Raw genomic sequence first — 13,383 nt, 5'->3', positions numbered from 1 at the left:
GTAGACACTTCAAGAAAACAAAAACTATTAACAACATTGAAACTGATGGCGATTCACTATACATCGGCATGGTATCCAGCGACAAGCACAAGACTGGCAAATGGCATGAAAGTGTGACAATCGGAGACGTACCACTCACCTTCAAGCTAGACACAGGTGCGGACGCAAATGTGCTCCCCAGATCAGTTTATGACGAGTTACCAGATATGCCTCGGTTACAGCCCACAAAGACTGTACTCATAGCTTTTGGTGGAGCCCGCATACGTGCAGATGGTGTGGTGTCTCTTGAGTGTGAAGCACGGAAGCACAAGGCTGTGTTTGACTTTCTTGTATCAAGCCATGCAGATAAACCGATCCTAGGTGGACAAGCTTGTGAAGAGCTCCATCTGGTGCAACGAGTTGAGACCCTTGCCATGACATCCTCTGTACCGAAATCAGCTAAACCACCTTCTACCTCGGAAGAACTTGTGGAGATGTACGCTGATGTGTTCACAGGCTTAGGTGAGTTCCCTGGACTTCACCACATACATATTGACCCAAATGCAACACCTGTGATTCACGCATGCAGGAACGTGCCACTCTCCATAATGGATGCGCTGAAGAAGACGCTACAGGACTTACAAAACAGAGATGTCATAATGCCTGTCAATGAGCCTACAGATTGGGTCAACAGTCTTGTCGCCACACAGAAGAAGAACGGAACACTAAGGGTGTGCTTGGACCCTTGTGATCTGAACCAAGCAGTTAAACGCCAGCACTACTCCATTCCCACACACGAGGACGTTCGCAGCAAGCTAGCAGGAAAATCCATCTTCACCATTTTGGATGAAAAAGATGGATACTGGCAGATCAAGCTGGACGAGCCGTCATCAAAGCTCTGTACCTTCAATACACCTTGGGGCCGATATCGCTTCCTCCGACTCCCATTCGGGATCAAATCAGCCAGCGAGGTCTTTCAACAAAAGAATTGTGAGACTTTCGGCAACATTCCTGGTGTATTTATCATTGCAGATGATATGATAATTGCAGCTACATCAGAGCACGAACACGATGAAATCCTGCAGAAGGTCATGGAGAAAGCAAGAGCAGCTAACGTGAAGTTTAACAAGGACAAAATTCAGTTCAAAGTTGACACAGTGAAATACATGGGCCATATCATCACAGCAGCAGGGCAGAAAGCAGATGTTTCAAAGATCAAAGCTATTGTCGACATGCCGACTCCAGAAGACAAACAAAGCCTTCAGCGTCTGCTGGGAATGACGAAGTTTTTGGCACAGTACATCCAAAATGAAGCATCGCTCACAGCACCTTTGAGACAGCTACTCAAGAAGGACACAGTGTGGCAGTGGCAGCCACATCACACAGTAGCGTTACAGACGCTCAAGTCGACGCTCACACAAGCTCCAGTGTTGAGATTTGACCACAAGAAACCACTAACACTGCAGGCCGATTCTTCAAAAGATGGGCTGGGCGCATGCCTATTACAAGACGGACAACCTGTGTGTTACGCGTCACGAGCACTCACAGACACAGAAAAAAGGTATGCACAAATAGAAAAAGAGTTGCTAGCCATTGTGTTTGCCGCTAAACGATTCCACCAGTATGTCTATGGAAGACCAGTGACAGTGCAATCTGATCATAAACCCCTGGAGGCGATAGTGCGCAAACCGCTATGCAAGGCACCAGCGAGGCTACAAGGAATGCTGCTGCAACTACAGAGATATGATCTCACCGTCACATACACCCCCGGCAGAGACATGTTCATAGCCGATGCACTCTCACGTGCCACAACTACCAGTGACGACGGAAACGTGAGTGAAAACGCAAATGATGAAAGAGTTGTGTATGCTCTGGAGGCCACAGCAGCATTGAGCGAGAAAACATTGTGTGACCTGAAAAAAGCAGTGGCAGCAGACAGCGTACTACAAGCCGTGCGCGAAAGACATTTCAACGGATGGCCGCCCAGAAGGAAGAGTTTAGACAAAACACTCCACAGCTACTGGCCTATGAGACACGATATCAGTTTCCACGATGACATTATTATGATCGGGGACAAGATCGTAATACCCCAAAGCTTCAGGCGTGTGATCCTGGAGAAGCTGCACCTTGCCCACCAAGGCGTGCAGCGCACAAAAGCCAAAGCGAGAAGAGTGCTGTACTGGCCTGGCATGTCACGCGACATAGAGACCATGCTTGAAAAGTGTGAACAATGCCAGCAAATGCAGCCAAAGAACCAGGCTGAACCGCTTATTCCACACCAGATTCCAGAGCTGCCATGGATGAAAATCGGAGCAGACATCTTCGAACTGAACGATCATCCATATCTTTTGTTAGTGGATTATTTATCAAAATATCCAGAAGTTCTTAACTTACCTGACAAAACGGCACACTCTGTGATTCAGAAGATGAAATCAGTCTTCGCAAGACACGGAATTCCCAAAGAGATAGTGAGCGATCATGTTCCATTCGCCAGCCACGAGATGAGATCGTTTGCAGCATCCTGGGAGATAAAGCTAACTTTCTCCAGTCCCGGCTTTCCTTCTTCGAATGGCATGGCGGAGCGAGCCATAAAGACTGTCAAACATGCACTTAAGAAAGCCGCACGGACTGGAACAGACCCACATCTAGTGCTGTTGTCTTTGAGGAACACTCCAGTCACAGGACTTAGTGTGTCACCTGCACAAATGTTGATGGGACGGGTTCTCCGCAGCACCCTGCCATGCACCAGTGCTGTGTTGAGGCAGTCAACCCCACAGAACATTCACGACAAAGTGCGCAGGTTGCAATCAAAGCGGAAACGCCACTATGATCAGCACGCAAGACCATTGCCTGTTCTGACCCCAGGCGAGACTGTGCACATGCAAACAAGGCGCGGTTGGGAGCCAGCTGTTGTAACTCATCGGCGAGAGGAACCACGCTCCTACACTGTGCAAACACCAGATGGTAAAGTGCTCAGGAGGAACAGGAGACATCTGAGGAAAATACACCCAAGTCTGTTCAAGGACACACCCATGGACCCAGATGAACTGTCCGTTCACACCCAAGAGCCAGTGGAGCCACCAGCAAATGACACCCCACAAAACTCTAGTCCTGCAAGTATGGACAACACACCCACATGTTACACACGCAGTGGCCGAGCAATAATACGCCCTGCCAGGTATAGAGACTAAGTGATTGGGAAACTTAAAGTCACTCTATCCTGTACCTGCGTTGTTCTGTACAAGCTAGATAACTGTCTTGTTGGAAAAGAGAGAAAATATGTCATGTTTCATATGTTCATTTTGACATGTCTTATCTAATCTGTCATGTGTTCATCTGTTTCAAAACACTACACTGATGTGTATTTGCATTGCTCAAGTGACAAGCAATCTGAGGTGTGCTCTACTTAATGTCTCAAGAATATAATATTGTTAATGTTCCTACGATTTAAAAGGTGCATTTATGTTACAAAATATTGGAGTTAAGAGGTAGTATCTTTATCTCGGAAAAGAGGGATGTGGTATATTGTAATAAGCAGCAGCTATTACTACCTCCCACCAGTAGGTGGTACTGTGTTATTGTATGTGTTCTGAGCTTATGGAGTAAAAGTCCGGACCTCCACCATAGCCTCGTCTCAGTCCTCTGTGCTTGGTCTAAAGTTATTGTTGACCACAACCCACGCTACACGGGCAGTTGGAGCAACACTGCATAAAGTTACAACAGTGTTGTTGGTTTTCTCTCGATTTCTGAGTCGACAAGCGCCTTTGTTACTGGGACCAGTCATTTTAAGAAAGGCCCCCATTAGAACCCATGAGAAATGCAAGAAACGCATTATTGCTCAGTCTGCAATATCTTTCCCAGAACAAACACCAATTGCAAATAACATACTAAAAATAAACCTGAAAATCAGTTTAGAACAGCGTACTATGTTGCAAAGAGTGAACTACCACTGGCAAAATTTAGCAGTCTTTGCAAACTTCAAAAAGCAAATGGCCTCGATCTTGGTTCCACTTGTCTCTTACCCGTGACTTCAGTGGAAATTTCAAATTCAGGATCTGACACAGACTGATTCATGTCCTACACAGTTCTTACAAGTTCATAGAAATTTCTGTTCAATTAGAACCAAGTATTTGAGTTGATGATTGTAATTTTTATACAATGTTGTAATTTGTGTTTCAACAATTTTTTGATTAATGTTTTGTTTCCTTTACAATATTACACTTTAATGTATAATATTGTAAAGGAAACAAAACATCAATCAAAAAAATTGCTCTCCTTTTTATTCGGGCTACTTACATTTATTTTGGACTACCAAAAACTGAAGAGTCCCTGCCCGAAGGGCTACCAGGGATTTTGAAATTTTGAGAGCCCTGAGATATATTTATTTTTTTAATTACTTTTGTTTCAGCAACATTAAATTTAAAAACTGTACTTTTGAGTTAAAATATATATTTATAATTTTAATAAATGACAAACTAAAAAGGCATGAAAATTTTTTTTGTATCGAAAAAATATCGAACGGTGACACCAAAGTATCGAACCGAACCGTGAATTTTGTGCATCGTTGCACCATATATATATATATATATATATATATATATATATATATATATATATGTATATACAGTGGGGCAAAAAAGTATTTAGTCAGCCACCGATTGTGCAAGTTCCCCCACCTAAAATGATGACAGAGGTCAGTAATTTGCACCAGAGGTACACTTCAACTGTGAGAGACAGAATGTGGAAAAAAAAATCCATGAATTCACATGGTAGGATTTGTAAAGAATTTATTCGTAAATCAGGGTGGAAAATAAGTATTTGGTCAATAACAAAAATACAACTCAATACTTTGTAACATAACCTTTGTTGGCAATAACAGAGGTCAAACGTTTACTATAGGTCTTTACCAGGTTTGCACACACAGTAGCTGGTATTTTGGCCCATTCCTCCATGCAGATCTTCTCGAGAGCAGTGATGTTTTGGGGCTGTCGCCGAGCAACACGGACTTTCAACTCCCACCACAGATTTTCTATGGGGTTGAGGTCTGGAGACTGGCTAGGCCACTCCAGGACTTTCAAATGCTTCTTACGGAGCCACTCCTTTGTTGCCCGGGCGGTGTGTTTTGGATCATTGTCATGTTGGAAGACCCAGCCTCGTTTCATCTTCAAAGTTCTCACTGATGGAAGGAGGTTTTGGCTCAAAATCTCACGATACATGGCCCCATTCATTCTGTCCTTAACACGGATCAGTCGTCCTGTCCCCTTGGCAGAAAAACAGCCCCATAGCATGATGTTTCCACCCCCATGCTTCACAGTAGGTATGGTGTTCTTGGGATGCAACTCAGTATTCTTCTTCCTCCAAACACGACGAGTTGAGTTTATACCAAAAAGTTCTACTTTGGTTTCATCTGACCACATGACATTCTCCCAATCCTCTGCTGTATCATCCATGTGCTCTCTGGCAAACTTCAGACGGGCCTGGACATGCACTGGCTTCAGCAGCGGAACACGTCTGGCACTGCGGGATTTGATTCCCTGCCGTTGTAGTGTGTTACTGATGGTGACCTTTGTTACTTTGGTCCCAGCTCTCTGCAGGTCATTCACCAGGTCCCCCCGTGTGGTTCTGGGATCTTTGCTCACCGTTTTCATGATCATTTTGACCCCACGGGATGAGATCTTGCGTGGAGCCCCAGATCGAGGGAGATTATCAGTGGTCTTGTATGTCTTCCATTTTCTGATGATTGCTCCCACAGTTGATTTTTTCACGCCAAGCTGCTTGCCTATTGTAGATTCACTCTTCCCAGTCTGGTGCAGGTCTACAATACTTTTCCTGGTGTCCTTCGAAAGCTCTTTGGTCTTGGCCATGGCGGAGTTTGGAGTCTGACTGTTTGAGGCTGTGGACAGGTGTCTTTTATACAGATGATGAGTTCAAACAGGTGCCATTCATACAGGTAACGAGTGGGGGACAGAAAAGCTTCTTACAGAAGACGTTACAGGTCTGTGAGAGCCAGAGATTTTCCTTGTTTGAGGTGACCAAATACTTATTTTCCACCCTAATTTACAAATAAATTCTTTACAAATCCTACCATGTGAATTCATGGATTTTTTTTTTCACATTCTGTCTCTCACAGTTGAAGTGTACCTCTGGTGCAAATTACTGACCTCTGTCATCATTTTAAGTGGGGGAACTTGCACAATCGGTGGCTGACTAAATACTTTTTTGCCCCACTGTGTGTATATATATATATATATATATATATATATATATATATATATATATATATATATATACACTCAACAAAAATATAAACGCAACACCTTTGTTACTGCTCCCATTCCCCATGGGATGGACGTAGAGACCTAAAATTCATTCCAGATACACAATATAACCATCCCTCCCAAACAGTGGTCACAAATCAGTCCAAATGTGTGGTAGTGGGCACATCTGCTATATTGAGATAATCCATCCCACCTCACAGGTGTGCCACATCAGGATGCTGATCTGACATCATGAGTAGTGCACAGGTGTACCTCAGACTGCCCACAACAAAAGGCCACCCTGGAATGTGCAGTTTTTTGCGCTATTGGGGGTCTGGGGACCCAGAACCGGTCAGTATCTGGTGTGACCACCATTTGCCTCATGCAGTGCAACACATCGTCGCATGGAGTCTATCAGATTGTCAATTGTGGCCTGTGGAATGTTGGTCCACTCCACTTCAATGGCTGTGCGAGGTTGTTGGATATTCGTGGGAACTGGTACACGCTGTCATATACGCCGGTCAAGCACATCCCGAACATGCTCAATGGGTGACATGTCCGGTGAGTATGCTGGCCATGCAAGAACTGGGACATTCTCAGCTGCCATCTGCCCTGAACAATGTGAACCATGATTCATCCGTGAAGCGCACACCTCTCCAACGTGCCAGACGTCATCGAATGTGAGCATTTGCCCACACAAGTCTGTTACGGCGACGAGCTGGAGTCAGGTCAAGACCCCGATGAGGACGACGGGCATGCAGTTGAGCGTCCCTGAGACGGTTTCTGACAGTTTGTGCAGAAATTGTTTGGTTGTGCAAACCAATTGTTCCAGCAGCTGTCTGGGTGGCTGGTCTCAGACGATCTTGGAGGTGAACCTGCTGGATGTGGAGGTCCTGGGCTGGTGTGGTTACACGAGGTCTGCGGTTGTGAGGCCGGTTGGATGTGCTGCCATATTCTCTGAAACGCCTGTGGAGACGGCTTATGGTTGAGAAATGAACATTCAATGCACGGGCGACAGATCTGGTTGACATTCCTGCTGTCAGCATGCCAATTGCACGCTCCCTCATTGCTTGTGGCATCTGTGGCATTTTGCTGTGAGACAAAACTGCACATTCCAGGGTGGCCTTTTGTTGTGGGCAGTCTGAGGTACACCTGTGCACTACTCATGATGTCAGATCAGCATCCTGATGTGGCACACCTGTGAGGTGGGATGGATTATCTCAATATGGCAGATGTGCCCACTACCACACATTTGGACTGATTTGTGACCACTGTTTGGGAGGGATGGTTATATTGTGTATCTGGAATGAATTTTAGGTCTCTACGTCCATCCCATGGGGAATGGGAGCAGTAACAAAGGTGTTGCGTTTATATTTTTGTTGAGTGTATGTATATATATATATATATATATATATATATGTGTGTGTGTGTCATTGTTGGAATGCTACTACACAAGTAACCCTGGCTGAAGGGGTTACATGAATAGGATGAGGGACCTATGGATTCTTCCAGAGGTGTGGACTCGAGTCACATGACTTGGACTCGAGTCAGACTCGAGTCATTAATTTTATGACTTTAGACTTGACTTGAAAAAATGTTCTAAGACTTGTGACTTGACTTGGACTTTTACACCAATGACTTGGGACTTGAATTGGACTTGAACCGGTTTACTTGAAAAGACTTGATATTTTACCCCAAATATAAAATTTAACATGCATATTATATAGATTGAAAATGTGACGTCATTCACGGGTAGAACCGCAAAGGATTCTGGGAACTCGTGGCAAGCGGTACTAGCGCACGCAGGCTTTCAATTGAAATCAGTCACACAGCGATAAAAAGAAACACAAAAATGTCAAGAAGCTGTTGTATTATTAACTGCAATAGCCGGTCGCATGACAGCCACGGGAAGCCGACGGGTAAAGAGATCGGTTGTTATCGGATTACGTCGTTGAAGAGAAATTGTTCGAGCCATGTTTCCGAAGTAACAAAGACGCGACGGATGGCCTGGATTGCAGCCATTCAAAGATCAAATATAACGTCCCAGAACACTCCAGCTCACAGGTTAGTCTGCTCCAAGCATTTACACGAAGGTCAGTCTTCTGTTGTAGTTAATGCGTCATTTTTCTTAACATAATTGGTGATATAGGTTACAAGCAAGTCTGGCGCTGAACAGAAATTGTCGCGCTATGCTCCTTTATTTATTGTGCATAAATAGTGAATTGTCCTGACACAATATTGCGTTTCGCTTCTGTTATTATGGTACATTGACAAAAACATATACTTTTATTCACAGGATAAAACAGGTTTTTTGTATCACTAATTGCCCAGTGCGATTACAGACTGCGGTAAAGTGAGCCGTCATTTGTGAGCCGCGGTCAAGCCAGCCGCCTCCTATCCGCGCGGTGATTACAGCATACAATATTGTTGTCACTGCTACATTTCTGTAACGCTACCAGAAATTATTTCCACTACTAATTAATTACCGTTGAGCTCAAAGGTCCTATTAATAAACGGTTAAGGAATGTGTATTTATGACGACGATTTGTGAGACTGGTAAACTTATGATAGGTACGATGGTCTTTCGTTCTACACGGTGCATTTCAAGGTCCTGCACCCATCCGTCGGTAAACTGTACCTGGGCTTGTTGCAGTGACCTGAAGTTACTAAACTTCATGAGTGTATGCACTCACTCCAAGAAGCGTATAATTATAAATATGCATATAAATATGCTAAGATGAGATAGCTGACTTCATCTAACTAGCAAATGTTGTCCAGGCTACGTTGGTGATACAGTTTTTTTTAATGTGTATGATATTTTTGTCATGCGATTTTAAAGCCGGTCCTACAACCGCATCCAAGAATAACATGCAGCTTATCTCAGAACTGTCGGTGAAAATTATTCTTGGAGCTAGGTTTAATTGAGCTGCATTTTAAAGAGGTGCAATTTCACAATTTGTGTATATTTTCTAAGTTCACTATTTTGTCATGTGTTGAGAAAAACACAGATTTTAAAATTACATGGTCTAATATTTACATTTAGCATAACTGCAACATTATTTTTTCGTTTTTTTTTAAAGACTCGAAAGGACTTGAAATTCAAAGTTTCAGACTTGTGACTTGACTCGGACTTTTACACCAGTGACTTGAGACTCGACTCTGACTTGCCTGACATGACTTGAGACTTGACTTGAGACTTGAGGATAAAGACTTGAGACTTACTTGAGACTTGCAAAACAATGACTTGGTCCCACCTCTGGATTCTTCTATACCCAACATCCACAATGTCTCAAACTATATATAGGTTATATAGTTTTTTGTAAAGAGGACCTGAAACACTGAAAGGACCCTCTCCACAGTCCACCTGCTGATTGAAGCTTATGAGGGAATTGTCTAGCTATACTTCCATCTTCTTATCTAAGGCGTAAGCCAGCTGACCAGTTGGTATGTTTCACAAGACTTTATTTCATACCTTTAATAATAACAAGAAATGTTTACCCTTTACTGTACAACAATTACAGCATGTAGAAAACAGTACTTTTTCATTTCAAGTTTGATTGTAACAGTAAAATGTAAAAAAATAAATAAATAAAAATATGCTTTCTGTCTTTTTTCCCCTCATCTACATGTTTTATTTTATCCTTTGTTCCAAGGCTGTGGAGGGACGTTGACAACTGCATCTGGAGCATTCTCCTCTCCTAACTACCCGCTACCCTACCACCCAAATGCTGAGTGCTACTGGAACATTAGGACCAACCAGGGCAACAAACTCCTGCTCTCTTTCTCTGATTTCCATCTGGAATCTAATGCTAACTGTTATTATGATTATGTGGCTGTGAGTATTCTACCTCTAAGTCATATGGTTGCATTGTTATGCAAGACTAAAGTATGAAAGTAATTGAACGTTTCATTTTGGGGCATATTCAAACATTTTCTAATGGATGTACATAACTGTAGATAAACATGGATGCGCAGCAGGCTTACTCAGCTTGGTGTTTGAAAACAACAACAAAATCATTACAAAGCTAGACTGAAGTAGGTTTTTTTCAGTTTAGGGTATAAAACAACTTGCTTGGAGGTGTCAGTGGGATCTAAAGGACTCGGAGAAAGCCAACACTCAGCCCAGAGGCTTTATCAGATTATGAAAAAAGATTGGAGAAAAAAGGAGAGAAAAAGGAGTCAAGGTTTAGTTCATTCTTGGTGTTTTTATTCTAATGAGTACTAGAAGCCAGTATAACTCTGCTAAGAGGGGACTGATGTGCTCTCTGTCATTGGTTTTCATTAATAACCTTGAAACAGAATTCAGGATAACCTGCAGCCTATTTGTAGTTTTATGGGGAAGCCCAACAAAGGGAGCACTGTAGTGACCCACTTTACCAGAGATAAATACATTAGTTTTTCAGCATAATGACAAGTCAGGAAGGGTCAAATTTTGGTGATATTCCCAAGTCTGAAGAAAGCTATCCTGGTAATGAAGTTTTAAAGCACATTTCAGAATCTAAAATAACTGCAAGAAGGAAGTCAACAGAATTTTCAAATCGATACCATAGGTGTAGCAACTTAAAATCTTGGATGAGTTTGAATCTCAATGAGATCAAGGTCAAAGGTTAGAGGTCAAGTTTTCTGGAAATTGATTTGGAAAGTGATACCATGAGTGTATCTACTAGGAGGCAGAGGGGTAGCACTGGTGGCTGCCAGTATTTTAGGTTGGTGTAATTATGACAAAGTAGTGCATATTTTGTTAGATTTTGTTTGCTTTTTTTTCATACACATATGTAAACAAGTTGTTACTCCCTGTGTTGAAAATAACACTTTCAAAAATTTCAATTATTGAAATTGTTTTTCTTTAGTTCATTTTACTTCTAAATTTCATTTTGTTTCTGTTATCTGTATCTGTTAGGTACATGATGGCAACAGCAGCAGTGCTCCACAACTGGCCAAGCTGTGTGGCAGTGACCTGCCGAGTACCATCAACTCTTCCAGCAATGAGCTCTACGTCAAACTCCGCACAGACAGCAGCGTCAACGCAGGAGGCTTCCTTGCCTCCTACACTTCTCGTAAGAAAACATATTTTATTTCTTTACATTATCTATGTTTGTGAATTTAAATAATTACGAAGATTTGGAGCAATTCTGATAATTTATGAGATATTACCAGAGATGGCCAAAATTGTATTTAAATTAGTGCTTTTAGCGTTAATCTCGTTAAAATGATGTTAACGCCATAACCGCATTAACACGGCATCAGCTTGTTTACGCGTTAGTGCCATGTAGCCCCGCGCACAGGGCGATCCACGCTAACTCGCTAACGGAGATTTACTGCGTTAATGCGGTTATGGCTTTAAGGTCATTTTATTTAGATTAACACTGACAGCACTAATTTAAATAATAGAAGTGTTGGATAAAAACATCAGGCCACAAGGTCAGATAAAATTAGTCATCATCAGTGATAACTAAAATACTTGAGTTTGCTATATATGCTATTACATAACTTTCTTGTTCTTGTAAAGATGGCTAACAAATGATAATGATGATCCTGCACATATTCTTTTTAATAATTTCCATTTATCGGAGTAGGAATACCATATGTGATCTTCTTATTGTGTTCAATATTTCTTTATTTCAGAATGCAATAGTGTTTTGATCTCTGGCAAACACAGAGGAGTGATCGAGTCACTGAACTTTCCCAACAACTATCCGGACAACAGCCAGTGTAGCTGGACAATCCAAGCCAGCGGTGGAAATACCGTCAACTACACCTTTACAGCCTTCCAGCTAGAGGCCACCTCTGCTGCTTGTACATTCGATTACATTAAGGTAACACATCCACATCTCTCAACATTATAAAAGAAAATAAATAAAAGAAAGAATGACTCGAAACTCTCACCAGGCATGTTTGTAAATAAACAAAATTTGATTTTGTGCATCTTTTCAATCCAATTTGTTTACAAAAATTTAAATACTTGTATATACAACTGACCCCTTTGGTTTTTTATTATGTGACATTAACTAAAGATAACAGTTACTAAAATTTGCAACTATCCCAATAAAATAAACATCTATAAATTGGCTGCTGAAATAAGTTTCAACATTTTGTGAGTTAATGATTTGCTTTAAATGACTGCTACTTTAACATTATCTGTTTTTCCCTCCTTCAATGATAAAACGTCCTCATTATGCAACTTCTGGCAGACCCACAAAAAGTTATAAGAACTTAAGCTGCATGGTTCATGAGTTTAAGGAGAGCAGCAGGATAACAACCAGAAAACGAAATTTGCCTGTTTTTAAATGTTACCTGTCAGAGATGCTAAAGGAAATCTGAGCTGTAATGACTTCAATGGCAGATGTTATTTCGCACATGTAAAAACATGTCACAGTGTGACTGAGGAAATCTGTGATGTTAAGGAGAAAATTCTCTCTACACCTCTTTATCTGCTAACTCCTTAAATCGTTGTCACCTGGGAAGTGCCCATTGAACACTGAGTCGTCTGAGCAAAACTCAAAATAATGAACGAGCTAGTGGAGGAAATGTCAGCGGGAAACATCATTGAATTATTCTCACCTGTTTGGACATCACCTGCGACCCTCATCTCAAAAGTAGGAAGCCCTGTTTCTGTGTTAATTACATAAAGCAGTGTGTGGTCATGTAGACAGATGCTCACCCTTTGACCACCATTTAGGAAATGCTAGACTCCCTGGCTGCCTTGAGTCTTCTCCACTATTGACATGGACAATAGATACTGGCAGTGCCAGATGGAGAATAGATGAGATAAGACTGTTTTTAACCTTTCCTGCAGGATTATATCAAATCAAGGTCATAGCCTTCAGTCTATGCACCAGCAACCTTCCAGTAACTAATGGAAATAACCTATTATCTGGATGACATAATCATCTATTCATCATCATGGGAACAGTACCATGAGGGCATCCCCACACTATTCCAAAAGCTCCAGGAGGCCAAGCTGACTGTCAATATGAAAAACTCCAACCTTTTCAGAACATATTTCAGATTCCTTGGTCACATCGTGTCATTTCCAATTAACATCAAAGGAGATCAAAGGTTTCCTTGCATGGCTGGCTCATACTACCAGATTGTTCCCAATTTTTCACAACTGTCTGAACCACTGAATGAATTGCAACGCAAAGGA

General features: G+C 42.0%; 1 protein-coding gene across 1 annotated transcript in view; it reads left to right on the top strand.

The window, feature by feature from the left end:
* Positions 1-13,383, top strand: part of cubn (cubilin (intrinsic factor-cobalamin receptor)) — an 84,835-nt gene that overhangs the window by 31,898 nt on the left and 39,554 nt on the right. Inside the window, exons 25-27 of the mRNA XM_085467498.1 lie at positions 9,890-10,071; positions 11,137-11,293; positions 11,862-12,052. Coding sequence (XP_085323624.1) covers positions 9,890-10,071; positions 11,137-11,293; positions 11,862-12,052 — 530 coding nt within the window. The remainder of the gene's footprint in view (positions 1-9,889; positions 10,072-11,136; positions 11,294-11,861; positions 12,053-13,383) is intronic.

Source organism: Copadichromis virginalis, linkage group LG9 (assembly GCF_057382275.1).
Source record: "Copadichromis virginalis isolate Kocher_CV1m ecotype Utaka linkage group LG9, C_Virginalis_male_GT1.1, whole genome shotgun sequence".
Classification (NCBI taxonomy): Eukaryota; Metazoa; Chordata; class Actinopteri; order Cichliformes; family Cichlidae; genus Copadichromis; species Copadichromis virginalis.
Note: the sequence above shows the minus strand (reverse complement) of the source record. Positions and strands in the feature narration are given on the sequence as shown.